The 16,702-nt window shown below is 41.2% G+C and overlaps 1 protein-coding gene across 1 annotated transcript; it reads left to right on the top strand.

Annotated features, from left to right (window-relative positions):
• Positions 1 to 950: 950 nt before the first annotated feature.
• On the top strand, positions 951 to 10,181 carry MEOX1 (mesenchyme homeobox 1). The gene is made up of 3 exons (XM_014959111.1): positions 951 to 1,695; positions 7,209 to 7,381; positions 8,177 to 10,181. Exons 1-3 carry the CDS (start codon positions 1,245 to 1,247, stop codon positions 8,297 to 8,299), a joined length of 747 nt encoding a protein of 248 aa, XP_014814597.1. The 5' UTR covers positions 951 to 1,244; the 3' UTR covers positions 8,300 to 10,181.
• The last annotated feature ends 6,521 nt before the right edge of the window (positions 10,182 to 16,702 follow it).

Consider the following 16,702-nt stretch of genomic DNA (forward strand, 5'->3'; position numbering starts at 1 on the left):
CAAATGGTGGGAGAAGGGAAAGAGGCGCACACAACGTACAGCAAGGCCCGGGGGGATAAGTATTGGAAATGGTTGCAAGCAGATTATGGAAACATGGAACACATACACATATAAATTGTCATTAAAAACATAGAGAACAACCTTGAGAGAAGTTACAGTAACCCTAGCGTAGCAGGGTTGTGGGCATTCCCAGCTGCCACACTTCTGCGAAAAAGGGATTGAGAACAGATTCCCTGTTAATGTCTTTTCAACTGTGATGGCTCTAGGGTCTAAGAATCTGCTTTCTGTTAGGAAAAACTATAAAACTTTCAACAAAAGATGAAAAACATGTCTTCCATTGGCATAAAAGCAGGAGATTTCCTTGCAGGAAGGAGTGGCATATTGAAAATTCCCTGGAAAGTAGAATACAGAAAGTATAACTGCCACTGGCAGCAAACTCGGCAAATACATGTGTTACAAAGCTAACAAAACAAACAAACAAAAATCACTCAAGACCTTGCCTGTGTGAACAAGGCAGGTTTACTTTTTTTTTTTCCTAAATTTGGGATTGGGGCTTAAATTATATATAATCAGTGAAGTCTTTCTTACTTTTATTTCCCACTTTAGCTCTTGAAATTTGGCATCTGCTGAATTCTGTGTTAGGGCTTTTTCCAAATCCAGGACTTGGGGAATTTTATTAACAGTGCAATAAAAATAACTTCATAGTGTTACAAGGAAACATTAAAGCCTTTTTTGTGCACTGCTCTTTCCCTTTTAAAAAAAATACAGACATTGTTTCTTTAAAAGGCTCCATCTGCAAATCCCATTAGATGTGCATATAAGGTTTCGGATGATTAATAGTTGCCTGCTTTGCTTTGGTTGGAGGGACTGAGTGTATGTACGTTAACCCCTCCCTCCCCTCTCTCACATTTCACTTCACAAACTTGTCACACTCTCCCCAGCACAGTATTTAAAAAGTGTTTCACTCATGTCCAGCCCTTCACAAGGAACAAGCTTCAGGCCTTGGGAAGCAATTCAGGGCAAACGCTGCATAGACCGTTTTCCAGTCTGGACAATGAAGACATTGAGAAGAGTTCCCAAAGTAACAAAGCTGCAACAGCATAAAACCCACAAACAATCTGTTGCTTAGGAAGGAAATCTATTCCGTAAAATTTGGAAGATTTCCCATCTGCTCCTCTTCTGATTTTTGAAGCCTAAACTGTAACTAGTCACAAACACTGGAGTGTGGACAGGACTGGAAGCGAATGGATCCCACCAGCAGCAGCTGCATGCGCAGTCCACAGCCTCCTGCCCCGCTCTGGGGGTGCCTGCGGAGCACCCACGCGGACGTCACCACAGCTTCAGGGCTGAACCACTACCCGCCAGCACCATTCTCCTTCCATCAAAAATCAGATTTTGCTACTTACTCTGATTTCTCCACCTCCTGCCTGGTGACTGCTCCCCATAGCTTCCCACGTGAGGAGCGGGCGTTTGTGGAGCAGCACCCCTCCTTCCAACACTCTGACTGGCATTTTGCAGCAACTGAGGCCAGAAGACGACTAAACCCAGGACTGGCCTTGGGTTCTGGGGAGTCAGAAGGCAGCAGCCCAAATCTAGTGAGTGCAGCAGTGGGTATGAATGAAGATGATGAGGTACCAGTAAATACTACAAGTGAGACTGAGAAAAAGTCATCCAAAAGAAAAAAGGAAAACTCAGGTAGGTGATATGAAATCAGGGTTGTGGGATAGTACAGGCTATAGAATGAGAGCCCCTGTAAGATCAGGAATTAAGAAATAAAGCTGATGAGGAAAACATTTTGTAATTCTTGACTGGGGAAACTTACACAATAACACTGAAATTAAATGACTTATTCCTTGATGACCTCTGGTGTTTGTATTTCACTCCTGCAGATCTCCTTTACTGAACCAGGCATTTTACTCACCAGCACAATGCACATTTGCTGTAAACTAAACAGGAATCACATGGCATGTATAAACTGAGCTGAAAGTCCTAGGATGTGGAGTTATATATTGCATAGCTGCTATTTGTCCAAGCATAAGAGAACGGCAGTCATCTTGAGCTGCCTGTGCTAGTTGGAAATATACCAGGATTTTGACATCTCAGTTTATGGTAAGAAGTACAAGATACAAAGTCTCCCTTTAGATATAAATTCTATTTGGCTTCACTAATTATTAAAAGTTTTTACCTCAAAACAGGCGCTACTAAAAGTGTCCACATTGGTACAATGTCCAACAATGCAAAAAATGTACATAGTTTTCATTGTGCCATCCTCATTAACAAAACATGTTCTTTCTACAGCACAATATTCAGTTATTTCATAGTTATATAACTTCTGATTTGTTGCTGTCTCTAATCCAGGTGTGTGAAATATGCATAAAATTGTTTTCTCCTAAGGAAGCTGTTAAAAATTAAGATGCTTATAGGCATTCATTTGCTATAGTATTCATTTACGAGCTACAGATTGCTTTTCCCCACAACACTGCTATGAAGCGGGAAGTGTTTTCCAGTATCCACATTTTACAGGTAGAGAACACAGCAATAAAAATATTTATTTATTTTTAGGTTTTACAGGTTGGCTAGAGAAGAGCCACCTCTAATGCAACTTTCATATTGCAGTTTAAACAACAAGCTTGTATTCGTGCTCTCTCTGTCACACAATTAGTCCTAATCTTTGTTGTCTTCCCATATGAATAGGTTGTCAGGGAACACATAAAATAACTAACATTCCAAACGTCTTTATGCCCAGAATCTAGTTTACTCCTCTTGGTTACCTGTTTTTTCCTTTAGAAACTCAGCTTTGTAGAATTTAAGTTAATTTCAACTGAAAAAAACATTGAAGCAAAAATTTCCCAAAAACCCAAATGCAAAGAAGTTTGCTTTGGTTTTAAATTTAATAGAGAATGATGCTTTTATTATAACATTTGCTAGTCATAAGTAAACAGCAGATTTCAGTATATTCAGAGTGATATTCTTATTCTTAAAGGGACTGATTCCAAAGCACATCTCCCTGTTTTAAGTAGAAGACAAATGTTCATTCTATTCTCTGTTACCAGCACCCTTGACATTTTCTTTTCATACTTGCTTCTGTCCCATATACTTTTCCTTACAGGGGAACTGTAAACAATGACATCACTGGAAGGCATGGTGTTTCCTACTTTTTAGCAACTGTTGCTGTCTGTACAAGTTGTTATTCTAGCAAATGCAGAATAATGAAAGCATCCCAAAGAGGGATTCCATGGCTTTTCATTTCACTCCCTTCTTTGCTTACCAGACAGCAGATAGAATTATTTTATATCCCTCCTGCAAGCTTTTCATTCCTTCTGTCCCCACACAAAATAAAACAAATGAGGGGAAAGTCTGCAAGCGATTTTATTGGGATTTCCTTCACTTTTACAGCAGCATTATTCCAGAAATGCAGCTGGACCTATCACATCCTGATTGTTTATTCTAAGTGGAACATGTCTGTCTTCTCCTCTTGAGAATTTTCCTTGACTTCTTTAGAAAAATCTAGGTACCCAATGCCTTCTCTTCAGAGATTGGGCTAGTAAAGGATAATATATTAAAATCACTTGAAGGCAAAACCTACAAAATAAACTGTTTTCTTTTAGTTGGTTCCATATCCACCACAATTTTACCCGAACTGCAATATAGATACAGAATTACCATGTCTTGTAGTAGTACATGCAAAAACAGTTGGTTCTTGTGAGGGCCCTAGTTATTACAAGATACACAGGGAAGATCTTGGAACATGGCTCTTTGCAGAATATTCTTAGAAAAGTCTAAAATAAGCTAATTTCTCTGACAAATAAGCAGAATACCGTAAAAATAACAAACCTTGTCAGTCTTTAAAGCTTTCTTTAGAACATGGATATATTAAAAACATCTAAAGAATGGCTTTGTTATGACAATAATAACAGTGGCATCTACTACTACAAGTACTCATGGATGAACACACACACCTTTCCCTTCCTCTACAGACTTGAGTTACTTAAATGCCATATTCAGTCTTGACTTCACAGGCTCACCAAACTACCTGAAGATAGAAGTTAACCTAGTGTTAGCTTTCACAGCTGCCTCTGCTGTCCATTGACCAGGCACAGCCATTAACATTTTCAAATAAAGTTTCTGCCTGTGTTTCTAAGCTTGTGATTCCCATTTACAGTCATGGTGACATAAAAATGGGATTAGATGGATGGAGCTTTGAGCAACCTGGTCTGGTGGGAGGTGTACCTACTCAGGGCAGGGGGGTTGGAACTAGATGGTCTTTAAGGTCCCTTCCAACCCAAGCCACTCTGTGGTTCTATGAAGAAGCAGTAGATAAGAGCAGAGAGCAGCAGGTAGCAGCAGATAACCTGAGAAGGACTGAAAAGCAAAGTACAGGCAAGTCCCTGATCAGTTTAAAGTGGTGTCTGGGTGCAGACCTGTCACGTGTCATAGCCCTCTGTATGCACCCTCCATTGAGCATTATGCCACAAAGAGCACATTGAAGTAACTTCTGGATACTTTATCATCAGCTGCCAGACGAATCTACTATTTATGAGGTCGCTTTACTTGGCTAATGTTCCTGATAGCTTTCAGAATTTTATCTTCCACAATAGCAAGATCTATCAGTGTCTTACTACTTGATTTAACCACTTAGAATAAACATGCTCTCAACCCAGTGAGGGAGAGTCAGCGCTACTTTGCGAGACGAGATGCTGATTCAGTTATGCCAGTTGTAAGCACAAAGCAAAGCTGACTTCTGTTGATCAGCTCCAAATGCTGAATTCGGCCCATTGTTTTACAGGGAACAGGTTGTTTCTTCATACACACATGTACGTATTAGTGCCTGACACTGTTTCTGGTTTGGAAACTTTATAGCATAGGAACATTTACCATTTGGGTTCCTACACATATTTTGCTGCAGCCCTGGCAAAAAACAGCTGTTCAATTCAACCACAGAATGAAACTGGTTGGGGTCCTGGAAGTGTGCATGCATCGTGGTAGAAACAGATCTTCCTGTGATTCCTGAGCAGCATTTTTTAAAAAAAAAACAAAACAAAACAAAATACCACTGGCAGTACAGTAGGAAAATCTTTCCAAGCTGATTTGCTCTTTCACACATTTGCCATTTTCCACATTCTGTTGACAAAACTCTGAAGCAACCAGGTCCAATTTCCACTTTTGGAATATCAGAAAACCTCCAGCCATGAATAACCGTATGTCTCTTTACAACACCATGTGGCATGCAGCCTGGGTGACAGGATCCAAGCTACACATCCTGCTCTCTTCCCAGAAATACTTAGCTACTTAAAATTATTCACATTGGTTTTTGGAGATGAATATTGGTGAAACTGCCCCTTAGAAAGGATGTGCTTTGCACAAGGGCTAAGTGCTAAGCTCACATGTATATTCATGTTGTATTAGCTGTTTTTATCCCAGGTTAATTTGACAGAAGTGGCTTTAGTTGCTGCAGTGTGTTACTGGCATTGAAGTGCTGCTTCACCCCTCCGTGTGTTTGCTCGGGGAGCAGAGACCCAGGGGGAAGCCCTCCCGAAGCTGGTGGCAAAGTTCCCAGCAGGGGATCCACACTTCAAATCCCATTTCCCCACCACTCTCTCAAAAGTCACATTTGTTAGCCTTTGGAAAACATGGAATGGTGTGTTTGTTCAGTAAGAGATGAGAATGAAGGGGATTGTACAACTATGGCCAAAAGCATGGGGAGAAACTTCTGGGGTTTGTTTTCATATTTTCCCCAAATTTATTTGGGGATTTTTGAAGTATAAGTAGCAAGAACAATGCTGATGCAAACAAAACTAATTTCCTCAAAAAGGAGAGCAGTACCACTGCAGCATGTGCTACACTGGTCCCTGTGCACGTTATCACTAACAGGAGCTGTGTTTGATTTCTCTATTTCTGATGGACAGAGCTAAGAGCAGATCAGTCATGAAGCCCACAGCCACACCTGATAGATTTTTCCAGCTTTCTTAGTTTGGCAACCAAAGGGATATCTAGAAGATGCTGCTGTGTGTCATGCTCATTGCTACCATTTTGCACATCATTTCTATGTAGAAATATTATGCTGGGACACCCAGAACTTTGTTGTACACTGGTTACGCACAAAAAATAAGTAATTAATCCTCAACAGTTCAGGGAATCTAGCCACCCATAGGAGGAGGGGAGAAAGAATCGAGAAACTTGTAAAACTGGTTCCCTGAAAGATTGGCAGTTTGGGATTTGCTCACTGAGACAAGTGCATTTTATGTGCATTGCTTGGAGATTCTTCACAAGCACCAATTTTAAAAACACAGGAGAAAAAATAAAATTTAAAAAAAGAGAGAAGAAAAAAAAGGAGAAAAAAGGAACAGTCTCAGGCAAAGTCAGTTTCTGTTTGCTTTTTAGCACTTTTTAGGGTGCAGCATCCCTTGGGCTATTGCTTGAGATTTGGCTTTGCGATATGAGACTTGACCACATCGCAGCCAAGGGCACAAATAGCATAAAAGTCTTTCAGGTCAGCACGGTGACAAGGATGATGCTGAGGCCAATCACGCACACAGATACCAGATCTTTGTGTAGTTTCCATTTAGCAAAGATTAGAAGAAGTTCAAAGACTGGAGTATCGTGTGCCAATTCTTTGATTCTATGAATTCAAAGAACGCTGCACTGGTTCTCTGGTGTTGCTTCTTTGACCATGTTCCCCAACCACCCCAACACGAACAAGATCTCCAGGCTGTATGTTGGCATAGGGAGCTCATTAAGTGACTTTACCTTCCACCCTGCACCCTGAGGTCCTCTCCACGCACTCGTAAGACATCACACATCATATACACAAAGTAGTGCAAGCTTTGCTGCCTGTTGGCTTGGTAGATCAGGGGAGAGGGATAATGTGTATACAAGGCATGAAAGTAAAGATGTGGGGAAGGAAATTATTTTGATGCAATGATAGCAAGGAATGAGAGCTGCTCATTTCTGACCTTGCAGACCTAGGCCTGCGCTTCTTCAGGTTTGACAACCCACCCCCTTCCTGACCCTGAGCTGTCCCACCCTTGCCCCCTGGAACCCAAGACTGGCAACACCATTAAGTCACGCTGAGCTTGCAGGAACGTAACACAAACGTCTTAAAACTTCCACTTTGCACTTCAATTAGTACTTTATATCAGACCTCTGCAATACACACATCCACACAGATCAGCATAACTACAAATTACACATGTGTGTTTGCCTCTTAGAAAACCAGAACTCAAGCAACAAGTCAGAAACAAGCAGCAAATCACGGAAGGAAAGGACAGCTTTCACAAAGGAGCAGCTACGGGAGCTGGAAGCTGAATTTGCCCACCATAACTACTTGACAAGGCTCAGGAGATATGAGATAGCTGTGAACCTGGATCTCACCGAGAGACAAGTACTTCCCAAATCCCTGCCTCCCTAGCTTCTTCTTCCTCCCCTACAACTTCTCCCTAAAGCTAAAAACCAGATACGTTAGTCAAGGTGTACTTTTGCAATGGCACAGAGGTATTTTAATACAAAGCCTCCGCGTTCCTTTAAAGCACATTTGTTACAAATTTCTTTTAGTAGTTAATAAATGCAATTATATTTATCTAAACTAAAGACACATTTGGGAATAACTGATATTTAACAAGCTGTTGCTTACCACCACTCATTGGTTCCTGCTGATATGTCCAGGCTTACAGATGGAATATGGGTATCAGCTTAGACTGCGATTACCAGGAAGTTATTAGAATGATATATATTTATAGAATGATATATATTCTTCCTGGGTCAGAGAGTATTTTGAGGTGGTAAGAAAAAATTCAGAGTTCTGTGGAGAGAGATATTTCTGTTCCCTCATTGTGATCTTAGTCTCCCAAAGCACTGGATTGGATGGACTAGATGTTAAAAGACATTAGATGCACTGTGCCCACTGGATTAACATGCTTAGTTGACATAAAGACAGATTCTAGGCAAAGTACTTGTACTACCTTTGCGGGTCTCAGAGAAACATCTGTCTGGAACAGTTTAGAAAGATTTGTTCCTGCCTTTGTTAGAGAAATGGATTACTTTAACTTGTGAGGTTCCTTTCACCTTTTCTTCTAGAACTCCACAAAACCTCTGTCTATTGGTACACACATATATGCACAGGTCTACTTATACAGCTCAGATTGAGGCAATAAGTAATTATTTCCTTTCTATCACCCAGGTCAAAGTATGGTTTCAAAACAGAAGGATGAAGTGGAAACGTGTTAAAGGTGGGCAACCAGTGTCCCCACATGAACATGACACAGAAGATGTGGACTCTGCTGCCTCCCCCAGCTCTGACTAGTTCTTGCCGCAATGGGAGAGGAGTATGGAGAAAGTAATTGATCAGAAGGTGGATGCAACACTGCTCAGGGTCAGCTACACCATGAGATGAGCCTGCTTGCAAAACCTGCAGCCCTGAATCTTTAAAAGATGTGCGATGCTTTAGGTTACAGCGGCAATTAAAGGACGCACGGGGAAAAAAGCCAAAGGAGGGCATGGTTTTGATTTTTGTCTGAATGAATTTCACTTTCTCTTGAATTGTCTTTCTACCACAGGTGTGTCTTCAGAATAAAAGCTAAAAAACACTGAAGATAAAACGGGAATAATATTGTCTAGGCTCTCAAACACTCAGAAAATACAGGTTGTCCGTCAGCAAGTGATAATGCAACTGCGTTCTCATCCAGCGTTTCCCTGCTCACATCTATTCATTCTACATTTGGACTTGACAAGGCATGTTTTCCTTGTGCCTTTAAGAGAAATAAATAGTTTGATAGTCTCTGTTTTTCTTGCAATATGCATCGAACACCTGTATGACTAGGCAGTAAGATCACAAAATAAAAATTTGAGACCAAAAGTATATACACGGGATTCTGCTTACCAGTTTCAGAAGAGAAGAGAGGGCTTTCATGTTGTGACAGTCCAAGATGACAGGTGCCTTGTTGATGGTAACAATTTGCAGAGGAAGAATTCTTCCAAGCTGACTGTAAATCCTGAAATTAAATTTTTATATCTCAATTTCAAGTATCTTTTCAAAGCAATAATTACCAAATGTCACAGCAGGTACAGCAGTAAGCCCTCAGCACAATAGCTATCACTGGGGTTGTTTTCAACATTTAAGTCTATAAAACTAAAGGAAAGCTACTCTTTAGTGCTACATTTCTTTTGGATTTATGGAATCTCTCTGGAAACCCATGGTTTTCTTTGCAAATTCAGGATTGTCAGGAGAAGCAGAAAACAATGTTATTTAGAGTGATTTGACTGAGTTTACTGTCTACAAATTCTCATTTCATTTTTCATTAGAGACAAAACTTTCATCTGAGTGAACACATATAAGAACATCTGCTAGTCTAGATATTGTGTAGATTTACACTCATTACTTACTTTCTTCTAAATCAGTATCTGGATTTACGAAATCTACAGTTAGGTGACCAAATTAGCCCTTTTTGCAAACTTCCTATTAATAGGTTATTTTTGTGAATTTTTTTTTTTTTTTTTTGGTGTTTGGAACTGATCAAATATTTCATACAAACAAATAGTAGCTGTGCTTTTCAAAATATAAACATATTTTGTCTTTGATCACCTCTGCTTTTGACAGAATTTGAGGACACCAAGAAACTTTACCACTGATCTTTAAAGCTACGAGAGCTGACACAGCCCACTGCCCATATTTCTGTCATAAATAATATGTAAAAGCAGCTTTCCAATAGAGAATCACAAACTGCCACAGCACCACCAGAAATCTTAAGAACACTTCCACTTGAAATTATCTCCTCTTTCAGCCAAAATTTGTAGTAGATCAAGTTATTAAGTTTTAGAACAACATAGTGTCTGTTTCCATTTCATTTGTCTTTTTATGTAATGTACTAATGCCATATTTCAAACAGAATTTTAGACTAGCGTATCCCATTATGACTATTGAGAACACTGAAACTTCAGTTTAAATATTTGAAAGGCATCATTATTTACAGCTATAGCTTCCTTTCATCTTACTCTGATGCATTGTTATCAGGGTTTAACGTGGACTGCAGAAATGCTGGATATAAAGTTGTAAATCTGGATGATATGTTTATAGAGTTATCTGTGGTCATCCCACTTGTAAAAGACCTCAAAATAGATAAATACCATTTTTTTTCCTTTGAAACAGAGTTGCTGTATTCTTTTTGAAGAACTGATTACTGTATCTACTAAGAAAACATCCATTACATTCGTTCTTTAACAATTCCAAACTATTTGACAGATGAAAAATTGACAGCTTAGAGTATATATTCATGCAAAACCGATTAAAAACAAAGAAATATTTCTTAAAAGTAAATAATTAAAAATAAAGAAACTTGAGAATTGAAAAGCTATGCAAGGTATTTGTATACCTTTGTATACCACTTCAAACCAAACCCAGGGGTGGAATGGAGAAAGGATAACGTTTCATTAAAAAAAGAGAGTCATTAACTCTATTATGTATTTGACAAACCGAAGACTGAGAATTCTTTTAGTCTTACATGGCAACAAGGAAACATCAGGATGTCCTTACTGATGTTTATGCACAAGGGCCTTGATTTGCAGGACATTCCTTATTGACTTGAGGGACAAGGCACCTTCCAGCTGCAGCTCCTGGCCACCCACCAGCTGGCAGGACAAGGGAGCCATGTTGCTGGGTGGTTTCCCACACCACCCTGCTTGCAGCACGCCTACAGCTCTTACCCACCACACTATGAACAAAACAAAACAACCCTCCCCCAAAAAAAAGGAGAGAGAAAAAAAGAAAAGAGAAGAAAATTGCATCACTGATGTTCCTGCACAAACTCTGCTGTGATCACAACATGGATGCAAATACATGCAAGTCCTGTGAGTGCGTTCACAGATGAGCATCCTATTACTTCTCAGAGCAGCTGCACAGGTATTTGACAAGCAATCTTACCCCTGAAGAGTCCACCTCTCTCCCTGCAACACAAGTGTGCACTTAGTCACCATCAGCTTAAACGAATGCTGCATTTGATACAAATTAATAAATAATCAGCTAAAATAACTAGGAGTATGCAGGTCCCCTCTCTGAGCTACATCTACTCAAGTCTCTTCAGATCTTTATGGCAAGGAAACTCTACCCTCCGTTTCCTCCCGGGACATTTGTGGGTGAACAGTGCAGTATTTTGATGGCAGACCTCGCAGACAGGCAGCTATGGCCAGATCCCAATCGCTCCAGCAGCAATAAACTGAGGTGTACACTATGATGAAAGCAGCCCTGCAGTTTCTTTCAGAATTAGCAGCTCTCCCTTTCCACCTCCTAAGGCCAGGTATGATCATGTCTTCCTGGGTGTAGGGGAATGACACCAAACATTAATCTCTGCTGAGATGCTGCTCCGCTGTAGAAACAACGGTCTCTGTCAATGTAACATGGAAAAAACCTAGTCTGCCATTTTTCTCTTTCCACTGGATACACCTTATCACATAGCCAGAAAAGCCTAGTGTTTTGTTAAAGAGTGCAAAGGTTAACGCACACCAGATGGCAAAGAAATGTATTTCTGTGGAAGCTGGAGAAGTGTTCAGCTGAAAATACATCAGGCTGGAAATCTATGGAAGAACGATCAGAGGTTTCTCAGCATTTTATACAACAAAAAAAACCTGGACCAAACACAAACAAGCGAAAGTCCTACTGCCTCTTAAAGGTCTCTAGAGCTGTCATGTCTCATGGAGCATCACATACATTTTATATAACATAGGTCAAGGAAGGACAAGTATCTAAAGGGTGGGTTGAAGGATAATGGAGCCAGACCCTTTTCAGTGGTTCTCAGTGACAGGACGAGGAGCAAGAGGCTCAAGCTGGAACATGGGAAGTTCCATTCAAATATGAGAAAAAACTTCTTTACAGTGAGGGTGGCAGAGCCCTGGAACAGGCTGCCCAGGGAGGGTGTGGAGTCCCCTTCTCTGGAGATCTTCAAGCCCCACCTGGATGCTCCTGAGTGATGTGCTCTGGGCAGCCCTGCTTTGGCAGGTGAGTTGGGCTGTATGGTCTCTAGAAGGTCCCTTCCAACTCCAACAATTCTGTGATAGGTAGGTCTATGGGCAGCTTGAGAATTTGTATGTGCATGATGCTGTGGAGACACGTAAATCCCTCACTCAGGGCATTGTGCTGGCTGCTGAGCTCACACACATCCATTTTAGCCTTACCAAAAGAATACTGGGAATTATGTGCTCATGTTTAGCAATGACTAGATTTTTAGGGAGAGTGAGCCGTTATTACTGACACAAAAGCAGTGGATTTGGGGATGGCAAGAGGTCCACTCGATCACCTTTATCTCATGTTTATATTGTCATCCAAAACAGACTTCCTCCCCTCCTAGCCAAGAACTCCTGTGCTCCCACCTTTCAATAGCCTTTCACATCCCAGAAACTGGGAAACAACTAATTCCATCTGTTCACAGATGAAACAGGTCTGGGGTCACAGAGGTGTCGTGATGCTCCCTGTTTGGCACACAGGGTGCTGCAGGAAACTCCCAGAGCACCTGGGTGGCACACGAGGTGCCCGATAGCTGTTGAAAGTGCACATTTCCCCTCCAGTTCTCCAACCTCCCACCCTCTCATGAGCTAATGAGTCCTTAAAGACCCCACGTGGACAGTCCTCCTGATTGGGGATGCATGGAGTGACTAAAGGAATCAAACTTTTCAGTTCACGCTGTCTGGAAAACAAGAGCGCCCTTTTAGGAAACACTTCACAGCCAGAGATTTTGACGGGGTCATATTCTACATAAACCAATCCTACAAATCCTACTTCCAGTAGAATTTCCTACGCACGGAGACAAGCACACACGACGGATCAGGGCAGCTTACAGAACAGACACAATTTTTCAATTACCCCACTTTATTCCCCCGCCTCTAGCAGTGCTCATATTAAGTTTCATCAGCCACTATCTCATATTTTGGGTAATTCTCTTCCCTTGAGGAAACGGTGCAGGCCCTTCAAGAAATATTATATGTCTGCGTTAGTGACTGGGCTCTGCATACTGGATCCGTGCAGCACTTCCAGGCAGATAGACAGGAAATCCATTTTCTTCCAATGATTACAGTAGAAGAGCTTCTGTCTGACTGGAACTTGCCTGGTGTGGCTGTAAAATAATCTCAGCATCAGGCTATCACCTTTCAGGCTATATTTGTGAATTATGATGGAGCAGTTTCCACTATAGTACTGGGTACAGGCAAGTGTCTGCAGAGCCTGACAGCTTCTTATCCTCACCCTCCCCGCACACAATGCCACATTGTTTTAATTTCTACACAAAGGAAGGATTTTCATCCAGGACCGGACTTTCTGTGAGTAACAGAGGATGGTGACTTCATACCGTGGAGATTTGAGTCATATTTCTGTCTTTCCTTTTTAGAGAAGAAACATTTTTCAAGCCTCCCTCAATTACGCCACGGGTTCTTGGCTTTAGAGCAGGAAACAGGCATGTGAAACAGGCATGCTTTCTTACAGGCTTTAATTTCTAATTCAGTGAAAGTTTCCAATGCCCCGCACTCATACCCTGTCATCTGTGACCCAGAATCCCAAAAGCAGAGTATTTCCTACACTTGAGAATTTATCACCAGTTGAGCGTTGGCGCAGCGAAGCTACAGCGAGGTCAGTGATGGAAGAGACAGCAGAGAAAGGATTGTTTCCTCCTTTCAATACTCACCACAAACATCATTTTATACTTTCATCTACTTTTCATTTTATATTTCTGTATTTTGACTCTTTTCTATATGTCTACATTTCAACCCTTTCCATTCTATCTTTCTCTCATGAGAGATGATCAAGAAAAGTGATGTAACTGATGGGGATCTGTGCACAATTTCCCACTCAGATGAAGAAAAATAAAATCTATCGGATCTGACTTCACTGCTCCATCCACCTTCCTTAACTGCAGGGAGGGAAGAAGACAGACCTTTGTTCCAAGAGCCAGGGTCACTAACAGATCTAGCCAGGAAGTTATTTTCCAGGGAAAAGAAGTATCAGTCTCCATGCTAATCATTTATTATTATTTCTGTCTGAAGTTAATTGAAAAGGAGATTCTGGGAACAAAGTGTAGCTCAAGAAATTGAGCTTCATTCAAGTGTTCTGAGATTTCTTGTTCAGGTCAAGCTCTGCTTGCACCCAAGGTCAGCCCTACCCTTCTTTTCTTCAGTGTGACTATTTAGGCTAACTTCACTCTGTTTTGTATATAGAATCATAGAATCATAGAATTGCCCAGGCTGGAAGGGACCTCCAAAGGCCATCTAGTCCGACCCCCCCGCAGTCAGCAGGGACCCCCCCAACTAGACCGGGTTGCCCAGGGCCTCACCGAGCCTCTCCTTGAATATCTCCTTGAAAATCTCATTAGCTGATTTTTCTCAAGGTATCTAATTTAATGTATCCAGACCTGACTGCAATCTCCAGCTTTGCACATCATTAAGAGAGGAAATTATACAGCATTTCCATGAAATTTATGGCAGGGAAACTCCTGATTTTCACAGAAAGCTGGAAGCAGACTTTCAAACGAGACAAGAGCAAGGTAAAAATAAAGAATACTATATTCCCCATAGGAAAGACCCAAAAGTTGCATTCCCTGATTATTCCACTTTAAGTGTTCCAATGGTTGCTACCCTTATTTGTGACAGGTGGAGTCTGGAACAGAATCCAAATGCAAGCATGAAAGGAACCTGTTACTACTTTTGTCCTCGGGCAGGCAGGTTTATACACTACAATTATCAATATATTCTTTTTGTACACATCGCATCAGTTTCTAAATAGGTTATAGGGTCAGTCTTATACACAAGAAGCACCACAGTCCCCCTTTCTTTCGCGTGATGTGTAGTTGGCTGCTGGCTGCAAAGATGGAACCTCTCCCCTAACTGTACAGTAACTGCTCATCAGCCCTGCCAGAAAAAACAGGGCAAAAACGACTCCGTGCAGCTCTAGGAAATGTCTAGGGGATTTAAAAAGAAAAAAAAAAAGCGATGTCAGGCACCACAGAGAAGGTGGAGGAAAAGAATCTCCATGAAGGATTTTGCAAATAAAAAGAAGAAAAATAATTGCAAAATATATTCTTAGTCACAGGGCTGTTCTTGTGTGAACATGTCCAGAATATGTTGGATACAAACATATCCAATAATCTATTCTATGGATTCTACCCAGAAAATGACACAAAGTGTAAAATAAGGCTTCTTATTTTAAAAGGACTAGCAGCATGAACTTGTGTCAGGCTACTCGCTGCCTTCAAGAGGCCTCAATTTAGCTGGATGGAGTTACAGCAAAGTCATAATAAAGTTCTTTAAAGTACCACCTTAAAAATCTATTAAAAAGAGAATGAAATAATGAGATGAGAAATTGTCTCAGGAAAACATTCTAGGCACATCTCTCCCTTGTTTATTTGCAGAAGAGAACACAGACACAACTGGGGTATGTTTTACATTACACAACATAAGGGTTTGTGGCATTCCTGTCTGCACCGAAGACATGTTTATACTGTTAGGTTCCATTATGAATCTGTTTAATATCCTGAGAATACTCAGAGTCCTTTGCACACTCCAGGCAGGAAGTCCTTAATGCACATACTGAGAAGACATTTCCAACCATTCAAACATTAGATAAATAAGCATGAAAAAAAAGTCATTCTACTGCAATAATCAAAATTCTTCTTGTACTTTTGCAAGATTTCTTAGAGAACGATCCTCACAATTCTAGCAGAGTTGTTCTTGAAGTCCAAGAGAGACAGAAGGGAAACAACTCAGTGGAAAACACTCCAAGTCATTTACTCTTTGCATTTTGTACACTAATTAAGATTGGAGCCTCATAGTGTTCAGCTCGGAGCAGACCTTGTCTCAAAGGCATTTTGTAATTTAAAATATGTAAGTATCAAGAAGAAAGGAAAATGAGTCCTATGTACCCTCCTTCTCTAACTGTAAATTGAGGATTTGTCCAGCACTGGAAGAGCGCTAGCAAGGGACCTGAGACATCTGGAGCCTTCATCTGGGAGATCAGTGACACCATTCTTATCCTGATACTATTATAAGGAACAACTCTACTCATCTTTGAGAGATAGTCTGGCCCACAGCATCTCACTACTGCTTATACATCATAGTTTATTTTTTTTCTTGCATTGTGAGAATTTCTCAGCCAGTAACAAGTCGAAAGAGCAGCTAGAGAGGAAGTTGTGCCTGAAACTTTCCTGAAGATGAAACCACGTGCTACACCTGGGAGGGAGTAACACCAGACACAAGTATAAACTGGGAGAGGAACCAGCAGTGCACCCTGGCAGCCAAGAGGGCAAACCACATCCTGGGGTGCATCAAACATAGTATAACCAGCCAGCCCAAAGAGGTGATTATCCTGCTGCATTTAGCACTGGCACAGCCTCAGCTCGAGTACTGTGTGCACTTCTGGGCCCCATTCCTTAAGGGCGTTAAGGTGCTTGAACCATCCAGAGGAGGGTAACCAAGCTGGTGAAGGGCTGGAATACATGTCCTCTGAGGAGTGGCTAAGGACCCTGAGTTGGTCAAGTTTGGAGGGGTGACCTCATGGCTCTCTACGTCTTCCTGAGGAGGGACGTGGAGAAGGAGGCGCTGAGCTCTTCTCTTTGGGATCCAGGGACAGGATGCCTGGGGATGGCTCAAAGCTGTGCCAGGGGAGGTTCAGACAGGACACAAGAGAGCATTTCTTTACCAAGAAGGTGGTAAAACCCTGGAACAAGCTTCCTAGAGA

This window comes from Calidris pugnax, unplaced genomic scaffold (genome assembly GCF_001431845.1).
Source record: "Calidris pugnax isolate Ruff unplaced genomic scaffold, ASM143184v1 scaffold341, whole genome shotgun sequence".
NCBI lineage: Eukaryota > Metazoa > Chordata > Aves > Charadriiformes > Scolopacidae > Calidris > Calidris pugnax.